Source organism: Lepisosteus platostomus, chromosome 25 (assembly GCF_059453375.1).
Source record: "Lepisosteus platostomus isolate fLepPlt1 chromosome 25, fLepPlt1.hap1, whole genome shotgun sequence".
NCBI lineage: Eukaryota > Metazoa > Chordata > Actinopteri > Semionotiformes > Lepisosteidae > Lepisosteus > Lepisosteus platostomus.
This window is the reverse complement of record NC_142635.1, coordinates 2925027-2945162: the sequence shown is the minus strand read 5'-3', so window position 1 is coordinate 2945162 and position 20136 is coordinate 2925027. Positions and strand designations below refer to the sequence as shown.

The 20136-nt window shown below is 42.4% G+C and overlaps 1 protein-coding gene and 2 long non-coding RNA genes across 8 annotated transcripts; 2 read left to right on the top strand and 1 right to left on the bottom strand.

Annotated features, from left to right (window-relative positions):
- Positions 1 to 641: 641 nt before the first annotated feature.
- Positions 642 to 20100, bottom strand: LOC148640614 (uncharacterized). 6 transcript variants are annotated; one of them, XM_088618922.1, is made up of 6 exons: positions 19953 to 20099; positions 18824 to 18898; positions 18233 to 18475; positions 12579 to 12680; positions 1418 to 1543; positions 642 to 945 (listed from the first exon to the last, which is right to left on the bottom strand). In XM_088618922.1, exons 3-6 carry the CDS (start codon positions 18286 to 18288, stop codon positions 855 to 857), a joined length of 375 nt encoding a protein of 124 aa, XP_088475048.1. In that variant the 5' UTR covers positions 18289 to 18475; positions 18824 to 18898; positions 19953 to 20099; the 3' UTR covers positions 642 to 854. The 6 variants fall into 6 exon arrangements, 5 of the variants coding, with proteins under 5 accessions (XP_088475048.1, XP_088475047.1, XP_088475050.1 ...); XM_088618921.1 differs by having other exon boundaries at positions 19942 to 20098; XM_088618924.1 differs by lacking the exon at positions 19953 to 20099 and adding an exon at positions 19792 to 19932.
- Positions 1216 to 12563, top strand: LOC148640615 (uncharacterized). The gene is made up of 7 exons (XR_015929935.1): positions 1216 to 1304; positions 1397 to 1577; positions 1649 to 1694; positions 8285 to 8379; positions 8745 to 8884; positions 9616 to 9765; positions 12477 to 12563. It is a non-coding gene; the product is annotated as an uncharacterized LOC148640615 (long non-coding RNA).
- LOC148640616 (uncharacterized) lies at positions 10567 to 11168 on the top strand. The gene is made up of 3 exons (XR_015929936.1): positions 10567 to 10654; positions 10827 to 10935; positions 11031 to 11168. It is a non-coding gene; the product is annotated as an uncharacterized LOC148640616 (long non-coding RNA).
- Positions 20101 to 20136: the final 36 nt, after the last annotated feature.

Below are 20136 nucleotides of genomic sequence, written 5' to 3'. Positions count from 1 at the left end.
TTGTAAAACCCGAAACAGTACATGAGCTGAAATACTACTTTTGGAATTGCAAGAACAGGAGGGATACCTTTTTATTTATTTTTTTTCGTTTACCGAAATTTTGCCAGATAAGTATGACCGCGGAGTTACTCCAGATTTGGCAGGAAGTATAGCTCACTCTGCTGAACCCCGACTCTTACACATCTCCACCCGGCGCCCCGGGTTCGAGACCCGCCTGGCTCGACTGATATTTTTCTCTCGGGCTGAACTTGCGCTCTTCTGATTGGCTGCTCTTACACCCACCTCTTCCACACGCTGATTGGACACTATTAACACTGAACCCCGCCCTTAAGCCCATCCACACCCCCTGTCTCAGTCACCATGGTGACGGGACGCGTTCCCTCAGCAGCGCGGAGCGTCAACCTTCACCTACCGGGCTGCGAGTGTCCTCGGGCGGCGGGGCTCTAATCGAGGCCGGGGATGGAGGCTGCAGTCTAGGCCGCAGACCAGCAGCTCCCGTTTCCCCGACCACGACAGCCCGGTGCCCCGCGGCTGTAGCGCTGCGAGCCGCTTGGTGTGGCTGCTCACAGGGGGACCTGATTCACGACTCTCTACACCCCTGTACCCCACCCTCCCACACCCCAGAATAATCAATTAACCAATTAACACTCACAGCAGTTTATTACAGCAAATAAGGATATAAAGCATAAAACAATTACAATATACAGCAGTGCTATTAAGCAGGTATCCACACATTTCTATCTCGGTCCCCAGTGTCTCTTAATTTGCTACCTTTGTCGTCCTTTTCGCGCTCATCAGGGGGTTCATGTTATAAATAGGGGCGGGTCTGTGCTCCAGGCCCGTGCAGGCTGGGGTCAGGGGAGGTGGGGGGACTCCGGCGGCTCGCTGGCTGGGAGAGAGGCGGCTGGTACCCCGCTGCTCTCCCGGTACAGGCGCTTTGCTCGGCTTCCGGGGAAAAAAATGCATTACATTTTTCTTACAAGTTTTAACAAAAGCAGCAACTTTTTCTATGATAAATACATTTTAAATGCTTTTAACTCTCTCTCTTTAACCTTAACAGCAGGACAGCCGGCGTTTCGAGACCAAGGTAAGCGGTTTCTCTCTCTCCTCACACCGGGGGTTTCGGTTTTCACACCGGGTCTCACACGGCTGGGCTCCAGTTTCCTGCGGTCAGTTACCGGTAACTCGAGTTACCAGTTTCCCCCAGTTCAAGCTAAACGGAGCGGTCGGCGCGTCTTCATGCAAACCGGCTCCGGAGAAAGAAAACCCAGCCGGACCTGCAGCTGCACAGTGAGTCGATACCGGTAAGAGAGACGAAGCCCCTATGAAAGTGGTTTTCAGTCCTAAACGAGCCTTGAAGCTGCGCTTTCCTGACCGGGTCTCTCTCGGCCTCTAGGAAGAAGAGACTCGGACTCGCCTGTGAATCCGCCGCGGAGCTCCGGTCACTCGGTACACGGGTGGGTCTGCGCTCAGGTCTCCACGCCGAGAAGGACCCGACAGCCGCCGTTTAAAGCCCAGAGCCGCGCCAGGATCCTGCAGAAGCCTGGAATACAAACGAGAAAAAGCGTATTGTGCAGGTAAAAACACAACATACAACAAGCAGTTTAAAGAAGCTGAAGCACGATTTTAATACCATGTTTCTCCGCAGAGTCGAAGCCACAAGTCCTACAGCCCGTCCGGCAGCTCCGCCAAAAGTAAGTTTCGAAATTCATTTACTTTTCAGGCCCCATTTTGTAACATTTTCCACACGGACCGAGAAAAGCCGACAGCCGTCGCCCAGGATCCCGCTCCAGCTAAACGGCAAATTTGAGAAACTTACTTTGTTTGCAAACTCGCTATTTAAAGGCAGAGAAGCGACTCGGCTAAACAGCCGCGGATTGAAGTCTAACTGCAGACTGACCGCACCTGCCTTCTCATTCAGACTCGGCCAATAGGGGCGGCGGATCCCGGAGCTGCTCGTCTCTGCTGCTAAACAGCGAGTTTTCAAACAGGGACACGAGAGACCAAAAATCCCCTAACAGGGACAGTTTAACAAAAAATTCTCATTTGAGGATAAAAAGGAGCCTTTTAGTCAGAGCTACTTGGCTTGCAGCCCTTCCAGTGCACTCCACTGCAGTAATCTGACTCAACCAGCTGCTTAATTACTGCTGATCCTGCTAATTATCATTTCAACAGCACTGGGTGCAGCTACACTGTAATGCAGTGGACTGGAGAGGCTGCAAGTAGCTCCGATTCCAGTATCAAGGTCCCACCTTCACACTACAATACCCTGAGACAGGATGGGCTCCCACACTGACACTACACTGCCCACTCATGCTCTTCATTCACCTCAAGACAACACTGCTCACAGGGAACACAAATAAGGAACAAGCAGGTGTCGACTCCACACTGGAAAGGAAACAGGAAACTGGTTCTGGCTGTGGAGTGGTGTCTGTGTGTCGGGAGGCCATCAGGCTGCAGAGAAACAGGACACCTTGAGACAGAACAGGAGTCTGAAGAGGCTCTGAGGCTGGAAGCAATCACTTCTACACCTGTGATCAACCCATTACTTCACCGCATCCTGCCCAAACAGTTAATAAACCTCATTCTCAGCACTCATTACTAAACCAGTTTAATTTCTCTGGTTTATACACTCTCCTGTGATGAGATGTTAATGGTTCCTGCCCCTCGCCTGCTTTCTGACAGCATCCAAACCACACAGCAGCTCTCCTGCGCTTGTGTTGGGGTGAACTCGACTGTCGCAGGGGAAGGACATGTTTTCTGATGATGTGGAGTGAGTCTGAATCCTGCAGTTAGTATGTGAACATGATTCAGATATCAGGACTCTGCAGTAACAGTGTTAAGGACAATTGTAGCTGTTGTCTCACACATGAAGAAAACTCCAGAGCCAGAATAAATGTTCTTCTCAGTGTGGAATTCTCCCCTACTTGTTCCTCTGCAGCTCCACACTGACACTCCTCTCCACTCTGAGCACATTCAAACAGGCAGGTTTTTCCTACAGCTGGACCATCTCCTTTCACCAACAGCCTCAGCTGCACTCCCACCCAAAGACACTCAGATCTTTTTCATGGTCCAGTGGAAGAATTCTAACAGCCCAGAATATGAACAAAGCACATTAATTCATATCACTGGCCCTCTCAGTCAGCCCCTCCTGTAAAGGTGTATTGATACTGTGGGACACTTGAAAATGCAGGTTTTCATTGGAAAGATAGTGTCCTTCATCAGTACTGCAATGAGTCAACTTTACAGTCAAGCAATTAGTACTTGTGATAAGAAATATGAATAATCCTGGTTTTAATCTGTGGTAATTGTCTGCATACATTTGATCATATTAAAATACAAATCATTTGTGTTGATCTCTGCATTTTTTAAGTTATTGGGACACAATCACTTTATGTACATTTCGGAGTGTAGAAGAGTATGTGCTTGTATATCCCTCTGAGACAGTAACTGCATGAGGTCTGAGACCCATTGAGCTCACTGCCCTCTGTAATCATCTGAGATGCTTTGCTGTTGCCACCAAGTTCTTATTTAGTCTTCAGGTGATCATACTTCAATTGTTTTTCCTTCTGTCAATAGGGTTGAAATCCAGGCATTAGACCCAACAAGTTAAGGTGTTTCTACAGTTATTCTCCTGATGACCTCCTTGGTTGCATTATAAACTGACTCAAAGCTACAACACATCAATATTTGATGTGTCCTCCGAGCTGAGATGTAGATGACATGTATGGTCCCTAACTAACACCACCTCTAATCCTATTCCTGTACATGTGATCTCCATCTGAGCTCAGAGGACATTGAGGTGTTGCTGGAGCTCTCAGCTCTGAGTCCACAGCCTTCGGGTTTGAGCTTCAGTGACCCAGTACACTAGTGCTGATGGAGACGGACAGGTGAAGGAGTCTCCTCATGATCTCCCCAGGCCAGGCCATGACTCTCACAGGAGGTGCTGTTCTCTGGAGCATCTGCAGCTCCTTTCTTTCTCCACACCTGAACCTGTCATCTCTGTCCTCTGAGCGCATGCTGAAGCCTGGTGGAGGGAATGTCATGGCCTGGGGATGCAGGAATGTCTCAGACTGGGTCACTCATCTTCCTTGAGGATGTAGCTAATGATGGCAGCAGCAGAGGGATTTCTGAAGTTTACAGAAACACTTTCTCTTATGCAGCAGAAAATGCTTCCATACTTAATGGACAGTGCTGCACCATGCAGCATGACAATGACCCAAAGCATCCAGTCAGTGCAACCAAAGAGCTCATCAGGAGAAAATAGAAACTGGGCAAGTGTCTGCAGATTTCAGTCCAACTCGATATCATGCTAAATAAATGACTTCAGGTAAAAGCATCTCAAGAACAGGCGATACCTCATCTTAAATGATGACACTGAGTACAGTGAGCTCAGTTAATGGTTTAAACTCTGAAATGCATGTAACGTGAATGTGTCCCAATAAGTGAGACTATATGACATGATGAGGATTAATTCTCCACTATTCCTGCTGTTCACCATGCTCAGAACTGAAGTTAAGATTTCCCAATTGAGGAGAATCTGATTTACAGGGTGAGTTGGCTTAGATCCCCACACCCTGACATCACACTGAACCTCCTGGTATTTGGTATTAATGTGGAAGTCTGACATGTACACTTCATTATGCATATTCTGTAATTGTTTAGAACTCCATCTTGTATACTTGTTTCTGTATCAATACTGATATTCTCAATCATTTAAGATTTAAAACCAGAACACTGAACTTGCTGCTGGGCTTGTCAGCTACACCTCACTGTCCTCTGCAGGAACAGCTCAGTCAGGAGGTCAGCAGGAGGAAACAGTGGACAGTCTTGTACTGGCCAGGCCAGTCTCCACATTTAAATCCTCCAGAGTAGCTTTTTACAAATCAAAAACCCAAAACCTCAAGAATAGACCAGAAGATCTGTATGTCCAGACTGCAGGCAGTTACTGGCTCAAAGGCAGCTTCACCCACATGTTTCCCAGTCTTTACTGTCACTTGAAATTACGGCACTGAACTGGCTGTGCTTGGATATGATCAAATGTATGCAATTCCAGAAATAAAATGTATGTTTTATTCGGTTTATTCATCATCTCCTGTGCATGAATAAACATTGTTTGACTGTAAAGTTGTGGCTCATTGCTGGGGTACTGGGTGCAGATCTAGGACGAGTCTTGCTGTATTTAACAGTACAAGGGGTTGATATGATTTGCTGTGGAACTGAGGGACCTGTGCTCAGGGGCAAACTGAGAACTAATCTAGTTATGGGAAGCACTTGATTAGTAGTAACACCCTGTTCAGTGGCGTGCTCTGCACTCGGGTTTTAACTGTCCAACAGGCTAGAGCCCCTTCAGTGATCCAGTGCTCAGTATCCCGCACTGTCCCGGGACAGATGTGATGGCAGTACTGTACAGCACACCTCGCTCTGCATGACCCCGGTCATACAGATTCCTTAGAGCGCCAAGTTCTTTTTAAAAAGCCAAGACCAACCTAGAACGAGTTAAAACATAAAAGCAACATACGGGTGCGAGTAGAGTTTAAAAAGCACAACCCGGCTCAGAGAAATAGACCGCGTCTCTGTCGGCGCTGCAGCGCGATGTTAACAGCGTCTTGGTCAACTTCCTGACGGATGTGTAGTGATTGAACGTTGAAATTAATAAAATTTCATATGGTTCCTAAATCTGAATCGAAATTAAAGCGGGTGAGTATTTCTCGTGACGGTAAGGACACGGTCTGGAGGTCTTGAGCCCTTTTTATTCCAAATTCATTCTCCCGACAGTGGGACGAGCCCGTGTTCCGCAAAGCGAGCTGCGCTGTACTGCCGAGTGATTCCCTGAGCCCCTCCGCCAGCGCAGCTCCTCACTCCTGTCTGATGACTGTCGCTGCGCTGCTGCTCAGGGCTGAACTCCGAGCTCTTACCTGTTTGTCTTGTGTTTCAGGTCTCCCCTGGCTGCTGTCCCTGCCGCCCGCACAGGACCCATCCCGCACTGACCAGACTGCTGGCGCTGGACAGGAAATCGTCATCCCGGACGCCGTTACTTGTGATTCTGTAACTCACGCTGTGTTTTTGTTTCATTGTTGCCAACTGTCTTTGATTTGTATGCTTGCAAAACTCAATAAAGAATTTTGACTTCTGTCTTCCTTTCTTCGTAACATTATTTCTAACACAAACATAAAACCAAACAAAACGAAGAATGAGCACCGCCCGCAATGAATATTCATGAGGGGCGTGGTTAACGAAGGGGCGTGTCGTATGACTAAGTATGGGTGTTGCATTATTCATGAGAGGGCGTCACCAACTGATGTCACATCAACCAATCAAAATGTTTGGATTTGAGCCCACCTCCAAGATTTTTGCTCTCACATGATTGGTCACGTTTGAAGCACCACGCCCATGTCCCGCCCATGCCTCATTCTGATTGGATAAAACCCTATTTTCTCTATTCTGATTGGTTGAAGGATATGTCAATCAAAAAACCACACACCTCCAAAATGACGCAGTTCTTAAGGGTTGTCTTTTCATGATGGATGAGACATTTAGCCCAATCGCAAAAGCCCATCTTCAGACCCCGTCCAGGGTGTGATTTGAATAATACTAATGAACTTTAATTCACCTGATACATAAACAATTTTCTCATTATAGTAAATTAGCATAATTCCGAATATTAGTTACTAATTAAAATAATAAACAGATATTTACAGTTTTTCGTTTTTTTGGAAATTTGAAAGAAAGCAACCAGTTTTTTTTAAATACATTATAAACAATATATTTTAAATACATTACCCCCAAAACACAAATGAGCCAGAAGAAAAATAAATTTAAATTTTATTTGTGTTCAGTGCAAGCGTAAACATACATTCTACAAACCAAAAGCATTCGAGTGAAAACGCTTTCCAGTTAAAAAAAATAAAACCAAAACAAACAACAAAAACAGAAATCATTAAAACACAAGTAACGTATTAAATTACAAATAACTGGGTCAACCGATTTTAATACAAATTTAAATACATATGAGAGTGTTAACGCCGACATCTTACTAACAAAACAAGCAGTAGAAAAAAAAAATAAACAAGAGTTCACACAGTAAACGTTAGAAATAACATTATTTTCACTAGAATTGTTTTTTATTTCACATCAACACATATACAAATAGCTCATTTAAAAACAAGTGACTAGTGCGCGATTTTAATAAATGCACATTGAATGCAAATGAGGGAGTTAAACATCTTACAAAAAACAACAGAAAACGCACTTTTTCCACACTGAATCAAAGTGACAGTATTAATTCAGTACAAACATTAAAAACCTTAAAATAAAAAAAACACTTCTAGCCAAAAACGAATTTTCTAGTTCATATGAACAAGAGACATGCAAATCAGCTCATTAAAGTAAAGGGCCATATTTTAATAAATGCAAATGAGGAGTTACCGCCGCCATCTTGCTAATCAAACACAAACAACACAAAACCGCTCGATACTCACTAGCTGAAAGTCAAAAGCGTCCGCAACGATTCCGTGATGTGTTACAACGATATAATAAAAAATAGGCCCATAAAAGACTAAAAACGCAATAAAATTGTAGAAACGCCATTCACAAACCCCACCTCCCCATTTTGGCAGAACTTCCGGTAGGAAATGCGCCAGGGGGCGGGTCTTATTTAAATATGTGACTCTCAGCCAATCAGAGTCCATGGCGTCACGAATCAAACCACGCCTGTTGGCAGTAGAGGGTGGGGCTGCACCGCCCTCATGCGCTGGGAGGACGAACTACAAATTAGATTAATTGTAAAACCGCTGCCTATATATTGAATATTAATAAAGGATTGTGGTGGGCAGAGCCGCGAATTATGTCGTCTCGCCTGTTTATTGGTCACTTTGGGCTCCAGGTCCTATAAATTCTGACCCGCCTGATTATCCTTCTTTCGCGCGAGAGCCGGGCAAGACAGACAGCGGTAAGTAACTCGTCCAAACGCTTTTCAAGCTTTATTGCTCTGTGCATTTAAACCTGTATTAGGTCATTGTTTTACAATAATTTTCTACTCTATTTCTTATTCTTCTTTTCTCCGGTTTGTGCTTCTGTTGTCTGCAGAATCCTGTTAATATTCGTTCATATAACGTGCTGCTTGCTACTGCTCTTGAAATGTACTTGTCATTCGAGACTAACAAACATCACTCTTTTTTTCCCAGTTTTGTCCACTAAATCACATGTTCAGTCAGTCTGCCGGGACCATGTACGAGTCGAGAGGTAAGTTTCAGTATTTTCTCTGCATCTCGTTTCTCTCCAGCTCTCTCACTCCGGAGCTCGGCCAGGACTCGCGGCCCCAGTGACAGTGAGGGGAGAGTTTTACTGCCTGCTGCTCTGGTATCGGCAACATGTCGGGTAAGAACCGGGGAACGGTGTCAGACAGACGGGGCGCTGCTTTCACAGCCCGGGTCAGCTCTCTTGGGCAACTCACTGGTACCCTGGCTTGACCAAGAGGAGCGGGCTGTCGGGCTGTGGGAGCAGCTGTCTGCAGAGCCGCGGATACAGACCGTGTACCTGGCTCTGCCGTCTGTGGCTGCAGGCTGCCCTCTGGTGGCGGCTAAGAGCAACAGCGTGTGAGCTCGGGCTTCTGAAACAGTGATGCTCACTCCACTACTTCACTGTTCAGTCCTGTACTACCGTTCTTACTCACTGTAGTGTGAAATGTATTCTGACACAGCTCGACTTTAAGTTTTAATGACTTTACTTGTCTGTCATTCCAGCTTTCAACAAAGGCTTTGACTTCATCTCCAGCCTGGTTCCACTTTCACCTTCATCTCCCTCCCTGCTGCCTCCTGCTGCTCCTCCCTCTACTGAGGACTGAGACTGTGAAGAGTCAGAATCTGGCTCTAGGATTGACAGGGTGAGTTGGTTTAGATCTCTGTACCCTGACATCACACTGACACTCCTTCACTACAGCTGCAGCAGTGTCACAGTCTAGATCTCTTCATACTTTCCTTTACTTCTTCCTCTGCCACTAATGTTCCTGATCATTTCAAATAGAGGCTGATGATTCACAGGAACCATCTGACCATCACAGGAATCCTGAGTGTCTTCAGCTCCTCCTCTGAGTTCAGATGCTGATGGCATGTCCACCCCCTAACCCCACTACTAACCCCACTCCTCACTCTTCTACATGTTATCAACATCCCAGCTCAGAGGAGGAGCTGAAGACACTCAGGATTCCTGTGATGGACAGAGATCACTGTGAATTATCAGCCTTTATTTGAAATGATCAGGAACATTAGTGTCAGAGGAAGAAGTAAAGGAAAGTATGAAGAGATCTAGACTGCGACACTGCTGCAGCTGTAGTGAAGGAGTGTCAGTGTGATGTCATGGTACAGAGATCTAAACCAACTCACCCTGTCAATCCCAGAACCAGATTCTGACTTTTCACAGTCTCAGTCCTCAGTAGAGGGAGGGAGTTGAAGGTGAAGTCAAAGCCTTTGTTGAATGCTGGAATGACTGACAAGTGTAGTCACTTAAACTTAAAGTTTAAGTGTTAGTGTGATGTCAGGGTACAGAGATCTAAAGTGTGAGGAAGTGTTCTGGCACAGCCTGACCTATTTTAATGAGTTTACATCCTCTTTCCAGCTTTCAACAAAGTCACTGAATTCAGTCCAGCCTGGTTCCAGTCTGTCAACATATAATGAATAAACACCTTCAGCTCCCTCCCTGCTGCTCCTCTCTCTCATTGAGGACGGAGACTGTGAAGATTCAGAATCTGGCTCTGGGATTGACAGGGTGAGTTGGTTTAGATCTCTGTACCCTGACATAACACTGACACTGAGCTCTGATTCAGTAATGGACAGGTGTCATTTCCACTGTAGATGAGACACTAGAAAAGTGTGTCCTGCTCTCTGCCTGTCCAGCCACCCTCAGTACAGCCTCCCACTGACACTCGTTCACACTGTGGACTCTGCACCTGGAGCTGTTCTCTGTAGTGTCACAGTCTAGATCTCTTTATACTTTCCTTTACTTCTTCCTCTGCCACTAATGTTCCAGGTCAGTTCAAATAAAGGTTGATAATTCACAGTGATCTCTATTCATCAAAGGAATACTGAGTCTTAAGCATTACCTTGGAGTTCAGATGCTGATTGCAAGCTACTCCCTAACCCCACTACTAACCCCACTCCTCATTCTGATACTTGTGATCAATATCCCAGCTCAGAGGAAGAGTTTGGGACTCGGTATTTCTGTTATGAACAGATCACTGTGAATGATCATAAAGAGAACTAGATTAAGACACTATAGACAGCAGTTCCAGGTGCAGAGTCACACAGGCTGAAACACTTCCACAGTGTGAATGAGTGTCAGTGGGAGGCTGTGCTGAAGGTGGCTGCAGAGGCAGAGAGCAGGACAATATTCTGCAGTGTCTCTTCTTTAGTGAGGACAATATCTGTTCATCAATGAATCAGAGTCCAGCACAGCCTCCCAGTGACACTGACTGCATATTTCAATCTGTATGACTCTTCACCTGAAATGATCTACTTGGTCTCAAACTCTATACTTTCCTTCCCCTCTTCCTCTCAATATCATTCATTTTCCAGGTGACCCAGTCAACTGTGACCATTGCAGAAATCCTGCATTTCTTACGAATGTCCTCCGAGTTTGGATGTTCGGATGGATAAGGGTAAGTGATAGATACTGATGTCCAATCTCCAACCTTGAACTCTTATGTGAAGGACTGAGTCCATGATTTACAGAATGAGAAAAATTACTTCATCTTTATAATTTATATTTTGAATAACAGATGCAGATGCAGTCATCCCAGCTTTCAACAAGGACTTTGATTTTACCCTCAGCCTGGTTCCACATCCACCTCCTTCCTTGCTGCCTCCTGCTGTTCCCCACACTCTGTGTGGACCTTGATGATTCCCAGTGGAAAGAGAATCTGACTCTGAGGTTTATGGGGTAAGTAGATCTAGATCTACACGCCCTGACATCAGACTAACCCCCTTCACTGTGGCTGCAGGAAATCTAATAAGTCATCTTTCCTGTCCATCCAGGAAGCTTCCTCACCCTCCTACCATCAATCCCACTCCCTTCCTCAGTCTGACTCCCCCTGTGCGTCTCTGTGACTGTCCAGACTGGTCACCTCACCGCCCTGCCTGTGGTTCAGGGTCTGTTCCTGTTAGCCTGCGATGCCACTGACGTTTCATCACCTCCTGGTTTGATGAGACTGTCGATTGAGATGATCCAGCCTCAGCCTGGGTCTCATTTCCCTGGACTCCAGGCAAGTCCCTGTTCTCCCCAGATATTCAACTCCTTGTGTTTCCAACCTCCTCAATATCCAACCTCCACCTGGATCAAGTGGCTTTCAGTTTTTATCTGGCTGAAGACATACTGCCTGGATCCCCATCTGTCAGTTCACACATGATGTTATAGTTCTATTTTCTGTTTCACTCACAGTTAATTTCCATTACCCTCTCCACCATCGTTAGAACCCAAAACAATTCATGAACTGACAACAACAATAACACCAGGTCTGATAAAATGTATTAGAGGTCATCTTTCTAAATTTTTTTTTACTTCATTCTGTAAAGCCATCTGAATCTTATTTTCAAGGAAGTTAATTGTAATTGTAAACTGAATTTTCATTTCTCATGATTTTGTTTTGAAGTTTTAAACTGTGTTTATTGCTACAGTGGTAGCTTTCTGTGAACTGTTTTCAAGCTACAGGCGTGATTTCTTATTGGAAAACTGGTTGTTGGTTTAGAGTAACTACTGGCCTCCCTATTACTGTTCTGTTGAACTGAATTAACCTTTATTCCCCCTGAGGGAATTTGTCTTGCACCTCAAGAGCTCATACCATATGACAATATAATATGGTATAATATGACAATAAAATATAGCAACAGTACAATACTATGATACAAAACAACATCTCAGTCAGAAATAAATGCAGTATCATAAGATTCAAGACAATCAGCTGTTTAAACAATGAGATGATCTGTACCTCCAAACAATCTTTTCATTTTTCAACAATTGAATGCTTTCATGTACTAATAAAGTAAATGCTCCTATAATTGCCTAGGTCTCTACGTGTGAAATGCTGTATAAATGTGATCATTAATTGAGGTTATTCAATAACATCAGACCGTAACTAAATGCATTGAATTCCCTTTAACAATTTCCTAACTTAAAAAATGGACTTTTTTATTATCACAGTACTGCTATCGGTTTTACACAGCTTCTATCCTCTCTGTAACTTTTGTTTGTATTTAACACATTTCAGTATCTCTTGCAGTGTAGCATCTATGTTGGTAGTTTTTAATTCAGATTTAGCTAGAATTTCCATTCAATATTAGGTAACTATTGACTGCTTGATACTGTAATGTATAAATATAGAAACACAAATGCCTGAGAAACGTGTCTTTTCATAATTACTGTGAATTGTTTTAACTTTTAATTAACAGTTGTTCTCTCTGGATGTGATCTTGTCCAGCTCTCAGCCCCTCTTGCCCCTCTCTGTCAGCTCCTGTCCTCCTTTCAGGATGTTCACCTTCCCTCCTGCACTGCTGTCACCCTGAGCTCCCAGACACAGGCGCTCTTACCTCCCTCCCTGTCCAGCCAGAGTCTGCTCCTCTTCTCCGTGAGCAGGGACACAGTCTGCCTCTTCCTTTCCTTGCAGATCCCAGCACGGACATTCCTGACTCCTGCAGAAGGGAGCACAGGGGAAAGACAGTGATGTTTACAGCTGTAAGAGGTCATGTTCAACAAATGAGTGGCACCATCTGCTCTAGACATACTGCAGCCCCAATACAGTGACAGTGTCTTTCTTGACAAATTGGTGTGGATCTACACACTGGGTACAGGGGTCTCCAGCCCCAGACCTGTTGCTCTTGTAAGTCACCTTTAAATCAGCAGTTCCTTACAGATGAGGAACACTTGTTTAAGCAGTTGATCAGCACAGCAAGGAGACATCCTTGAGTCCTCAATAATTAATATTTGGATTTGTTCACAATCGTCTCTAAAGTACCTGATCTAATGAAACACATATATATGTGATCAGTTAAATTGTCCCAGGCTTTTGGAAGGTGATAATTGAGGGTTACCTTTGAAACATGCTGAAAACATGTTGGACTGGGGCTTCTCAGGACCAGAGGATAAGACCTCCTGACTTCCATATACAAACTTACTCTACTCAAATCCATAAATCATACTTCTGACCCCCTGAGATGTACTCTGTTGGGTAGTCTGGGGTATTACACGACATGCTCATGATGCTTCATCTTTCACTTGGAGCTCACTGGAGTTGACAGGCTCCCCAACACCCTCCTCTACTGAGCAAGTCAGGTTTATCCTGACCTCATATAGACATGTAAGAAAGGAGCATTTTTCTCCTGAAAATCCAGCTTTTCACTGCTGTTTTACAGCTTTAAATAGATGTACCTGGTGATTTAGAGATCAGTTATCAGAACTCTTATGCTTTTACATCCAACTATTATTAAAGTTTATTGACAGGACCCAAGCTCTTGAGAAGCACCACCTCATTTTCACTGGGGGGGCCTGTTAGAAAACATACCCAAACTACAGCTATCACAGCACAGATATCACAACACAAAGAACAAAAGAGAAAAGTAAATAAAACACAAACTATATAACTGCCATGAAAGGTAATCTGAAAATTAATAAGTATAATAATTTCAATTACTAGAACTTTGTGTTCAGGGGGTAAGTTATTCCAATCCTTCGGTGCTTTGTAGCTATAACCTTTCCTTCCAGCCTCATAATACACTTGTGGAACCTTAAAATATCTTTGCTCAGGCTGTCTGAAAGAGCACTCTGTATAACTTACACACAGAAGATCTTTTAAAACATGTGGAGCTGCTTGCAGAATACATTTAAAAAGAAACTGATAGCAGTGCAGTTGCCTGTTCAAAAGCGGTAACCAGTGCTGTTTTTCATAGGCGCTGGTGGGTTCTATAAAGACATCCAGGAGCCCATCAACACAGGAGGTTTAAGTCACATCCAGGAGGAAAACCGAGCCTTGGATACACTCCCAAACATTATTCCCATAAATTATAGAGCTAGATAAGACTTTATTTATCCTGAAGGGAAATTCAGGTGTAACAACACCCCAAGACAAGTAAAAACACACATCAGAATAGACTAAAAATTAAAATAAGGACAGCAATACAAAATGAAATAGAGTTAGTCGTGTGCACAATATGCTAAGATATCACCACAGTCCAAGAGAAGCAACAATAACTGGTATTCAAGTGTCTTTCTAATGTTCATTGTAAAACACTCTTTAGACTTATAGAACATCCCAGGCTTATAACAGTTTGTTAGAACAATGTGTTTATTTATCTTAAACCCAAATATTTTATACAACCTTTATCCGTTGTGTAAATAATAAAAAGCTTCCTGTACAGTTCTCAACCTTTGTCTTGGGTGCAACAACGCGATAGAAGATGTTTCCTGGTTTAAGATCAAATGCTTTGTAGACAACTGCTTTTGCACTAAATCAACATGAGTTTGTAATGAAGCTTGAAGATGTGACCAATTTGAGCTAGAGGTGTGAAGCACAGTATCAGCTGTGTATAAATGAACACAGACATTTACATAATAAAGGTAAATCATTTATAAATAAAGAAAAGGTAAAGGACCAATTGAGACCCCATTTTTGTAATTCAAGAAATTGAGATTCATACCCATTGATAATTACATACTGTCATCTATTACAGAGACGTGCATTAAATCAAGCCAGACCTCTCTGGGGAAAAAATATGATCAGCTAAAACAAAAGCTTTTTAAAAGTCAATAAAAATAGCTCCTATTCATTTATCTTCATCAGGAGAGAAGTACATGTCATTGGTTAGTTTCATTTGTGCCACAGTGGTAGAATAGTTTGGTCAAAAACCTGACTGAGATGGTGACAATAAATTAAACTCATTAAGATATTTCTGAAGATATGAAAATGTTTGAAAAATGAATAATTATACATATTACTGATTTAAATACAGAATTATTTATTTCAGACGAGTTACCACCTTTATAAGGTGGGGTCTCTCCAGCACATTTCCAATGAGATGGAATCTCACTGGTTGCTAATGATGGAGCCTGCTAGCAGGATCTGTATGTTACTCTGTACCCATATAGTGGTAGGAGCTGTGAACTCCTGCTGAATCCACACTCTAACCTTCACGCTTGTTTTAGCACAGATGCCTCCCCCTCCCAGTACTAAACTCCTGATGGGGAATGTTTATACTAAACTCCTGATAAGAAAGGAATGTTTGAAGTGCTTTCTGAGTCCTGGAGTTTCTTGAGAAAGCTACCCCAAAGACAGGAGGGGGAGGGTGGACAGAAAAGTATATATAAGCCATATCCCCTTCGAACTACGATAGATACTATAACTATTACGGTCCTTACTGTGGTTGCTGGTATGCATACAATAAAGCTTGGCTTGACAAACAGACACTTCAGGCTGGAATCTCTTGGTTTCTACACTAATGATAAATTAAACAAATCTGTTAAAGGATATGTCCATATATTAGCAGCCAGTTCATTAAACTTTTGACTCAAATGCATCTAAACCTAGTCCTTTGTTATTTTTGAAGTCCTTCAGTTAACCTGTACTGGTTTATTTTTTTAAGTGGAAATACAGTATCTGTCTTACAGTAGAGGTTTTCTGGTAATAATTATATTCAGTGGATGTGTACTTACAATTAGAAAGAAGAACTGTGCTTGTAGAGATAAACCATTGACTAAGGTGATTAAATACATTAGCTATATGTCACAGCTCAGTAATATCACTATCATTAACCTTTATCTGATGAACAGGCTTATTGCCAGATTAATTAATGAGATTCTTTACATATTTCCAGAAACATTCTGATTTTTAAAAATTCTTGTGCCATCTTTAAAATAAAAAGCTTTGGCATTCCTTGTGTGTGTTTAACAAAAATTTCTCAGTTGCCTATAAATCTCCCCGTCTTAAACTAAAACCTTAGTTTGGTGAAACGTAGCCCAGGCCTCGTCCCATTGACTAAAGAAGAACATTAAAACTGAGCTTCTCCACGGTAAATGTCTACTTTTGACTGTAAAGGAATAGTTTTATTCCCTGCTGAAAAAAGAAGGAAGAAAACACAGGCCGAGGAGCCTTCTTAAGGTGTGTCAGCAGAGAATAAACCAATTACTTGTTCCTTTGCAGCCTATGCATGCTGACGTGGCTCCCCACCTGAACTACTTTTGACTTTGTTTTCCAAGGTGTGTGTCTGTAACAAACCATCTTCAACCCCCTGCTGAGACAGCCCCATGCCTCTTGGACTGTTGGTTCTAACTGAAATTTCTCCCAGGTAAAACAAAAAGTAGATCTTGAATGAAAGCCTCAACATTTATATTTTTGTAATAATAATAATATTATTTTTGGATGTGCTTTAGAGATCTTAATTTTCCAGACATACTACATTGTAAAATGATCACTGAAAGAATCTGTAAGGGTTCCAGACTTTACAACCCTAACTCCTTGTGTCACTAATATCCAGTCTAGTAAAGTACGGCTTTGAGTTTGTGAATTAATTCTAGTCAGTGTTTTAATTAGATGAGTAAAATTAAAGCTCTCCAGTAAATTTCTATCTTTAGTTGACTATTTATTTTGCCAATCACTATTAAAATACCCCAAATAATCCTTTCGGCTGTTGGTTCTATTGAAACTACAGGAGAGGTTATGCAGTTAATAGATTCTGCATGGTGGTCTATAAGAATTACCAATCACGTATTATTTGTTTTCATGATTATTCTTTGGCATAATTGCAAGTTATTTGAGATGTAAACTGCGACCCACCTCCACAATTACAGTACATCTCTCTGCTCTGAATAATTTTTAATTATGGATTTCAAGTTCACTACCTGTAATTTTACTGCTCAACCGTGTCTCTGAAAGAGTTATGACTTTCCCCCCCGACCACGAAGTAAATCCATTTTTGGAAGCAGGCTTCGAATGTTGGAATGCATAATTTCCAATCCTTTAGAATTATCCAAAATATGATCATACAAAATGAAATACAAGTCAACAAAATGCATATTGCATGGAAAAAATGATTTCTTACATTTAATATAGAGTGCCAAACATGGTTTGGGAAAAGGAAACAAATATACAGACAACCAAACCCATACAGATAACATAAAAAGAAACATATAACTAAAAAGCCAATACAAAAAAAAAACCACTATAATAAAATAAAGACAAAATAACAGTTTTGGGGCATATGGAGATTTGTTGAATACTAGTCAATTAAGGAATGTATTAGAAAACTGCTGGTAATAAACAATGCATAATTAAATAAAAACAATCCATTCTTAAGTTAATTCATAATTGAAACACAGAAGTACATACGATACATATTATGTACACATCACAGGTACAATATAGCATTAAAGAAGTCACAGTTTACAAATAACCACAGTTTAGAAATAAGCAACACTGGTGTTGACACCAATTCATTACAGAACCAAGTAGTGATATTCGAATCTGGAAATAATTATCCACTTACAATTTATCAGCCACAGATTTGGGACGCACACTATTCCTCAAAGGCTTTGTGAATAGGATACAGCGTTTTGCGTCTCTGCAGTATCTCATGAGGGTATAGAGAATTCAAGCCAAACTGCTGACCCTGAAGTTATCCCCCTCTTTGCTTTTACACGTTTTGCAGCCAGAGGATGTGGTTTTTGTTTTGAGACAGATTTGTATCTATTTTTTTGTATTTGTATCTATCTTTTTCTATTTCTATTTGTATCTATTTGTAGTCTATGAACAGGAGCAAAAGGCAGGGCGGTTATCACATCTTCAGACAGCTGTAATTCCTTTAGGATAAAAGGTTTCTTAGGGTTCGAACCCTTTACCTCTAGAATACCAGTCACCACCATGTTATCTCTCCTTGATCATGTTTGAAGATCAGGCTGGGATTCACACATTAATGCACTTTCTTTAGACTTCATTTTGCAGGGTATTAACAGCAGACTTTAAGCCACTTACTTCTGTTCTTGATTCAGTAAGTAATTCATGTGTCAAATCAAGTGATACTGATGTGGACACATTCAAATCCCATCGTTATTTTTACAATATACACTCTTTGGCTCCCACCAGGCCACACTGCGATGCGCAAAGCATGCTGGGAGCAGGTCGGGGTAAACTCTCATTTTAAACGTAGATGATGGTGTCAGAATAGGGTTGGTGTGGCAGTTAGGGCCACTGTCTCACCTCTCATAGTCCTGGGTTTGGGTCTTGACTGGGTGCTGTCTGTGTGGAGTCTGCATGTTCTCCCCATGGCAGAGTGGGTTTGTCCTGGTGCTCCAGCTTCCTCCCGCACTCCAAACCCCTGCTGTCTCGGTTCACTGGTGTCGGCAAAACTGTCGCTTGTAGGCATGTGTGAGCCCTGCGCTGACCTTGTGTCCAGTCCAGGTTCTGTCCTGCCGGCTTAGACTCGGGCTCAAAGCAGCCCACCTGGACGAAGAGAAGTAAAAATGAATGGAAGGGTATTACAGTCTGAGCTAAAAAATAATCTCGTATATCGTAACCGATAGAGATGCTGCGTGCTCTTAATCAGCCAAAATCATGTTATTTCATTAAAAAAAATATAGAAAAAGGTTTCTCTGTCTGCAATAAACCTTATCAGGCCTGAGACCTAATCAGAACAAATGTAAGTAACTGCTGACTTTATCATACTCCACATGAAGAAAAATAAATGTCTTTGTAAATGTTTCTACATTGCAGTGATGTAAAAAAGGTCAGAGATAATTAAAACTTGTTTATCCAGGGACAGATACTTGATCATCCTGTGATCATACTCACCGCTGTGTGACTGAATCCTCATCAAGGCGAGGAACAGCTCTCACCGACACAGAGCTTTTTTCTAGAGTGGAGGTACTGGAGGAACAGAAACACAAAACAGAAAAATGTACTGAGTAAGAAGTGCTGAACACAGCTCCACACAGCCACAGCTGAACAGCACACACACAGGTTTCAAGAATGACATCAGCTCCTGTTATAAAATGACACAGTATCAAAACTAAACTAAACACCACACTTACTCAAAAGAGAGTGTTTGAGCTTGGTTGTTTTTTTAATTTACCAGTGTAAACACAATTATTCAGCACATTGGTACAACAGCAGGTACTGTATGTGAAATTCTGTTCCCAGCATTTATCCACATATTGAACTGCAGGTCAGCAGCGCATCTTAAGGCTGAAGACAGAAAACAACAGGAAACTGTCTGATCTCCACTGGAGTGAAGGAGCTGTCTGTACCGGAGGAGATCTGGACAGAACTAACACCAGCTACACTGTAGTTTTACTGTACCAGACACAGCCCCTCACAACCTTCAGCTTAGTATTACCAAACATGTCATATTTCTTTGAACAAAAAAAAAATCCTTCACTCGCTCCAATGCAGCACAGTTAGTGTGTTGAAATCTCTCCTATGAGACGCGTAGTTGTGATGCAATTAACAAACTGAAATGGTTTCTCACGTATCTGTTACACTGATCATAAAATGTAAACAATTATTGACATTTCAACAGAAAACACATGCATTAATGACTAACATTAAATTACCACGTGCATTCGCCTACATATATGACAACGTCATAAATATATAATACTGTTTCGAATAACAGAAATACTGTAGTATTAATATTCATCTTAATACGCAGCTCCGCACTAGCCGGAGGTTTACTGTAAACGACCCACAGGTATGAAAGAGCACAACATGTTTTATTTTACACATTCACTTTAAATTAATAAAAATCCTGTAACACAGACCAGCTCCTCTCCCACTAAACTGAGAACATCATTCCGCACCAAACCGGGCATCGAGAGGACTGTCGTCACTGGGGAAACTACAGGCAAACTTCCCTCTGCGTCACTACTTCGCTTTAAACTTTCGACATTTGTTATTGCGACGTAACTAACCTGCTACGCACCACGGGAAAGGGACGTCTTCGCAGTCTCCAGGTTTACACATTTATAAACAATTTATAACAAACTGTTTCAAAACATCAAGTTAAAAGCCACGTGTCCGACGTAAATCCTTCGTCACTGTTGAAAAGAACAACAAAAACAGGGCGTTTCGTAATCCCCGCCCCTCTACAGAAATCTCAGCTGTCA

Bases quoted from the DNA above. Each gene is read 5' to 3' on its own strand.
- LOC148640614 (XM_088618920.1), bottom strand. From the start codon at position 19,993: ATGTGTAAACCTGGAGACTGCGAAGACGTCCCTTTCCCGTG. The intron at 12,681-18,823 runs GTGAGTATGATC...TCCCTTCTGCAG, and splicing joins GAGGATTCAGTCACACAGCG to GAGTCAGGAATGTCCGTGCT. The intron at 946-1,417 runs GCGAGTCCGAGT...TTTCCCCGGAAG, and splicing joins GCTCCGCGGCGGATTCACAG to CCGAGCAAAGCGCCTGTACC.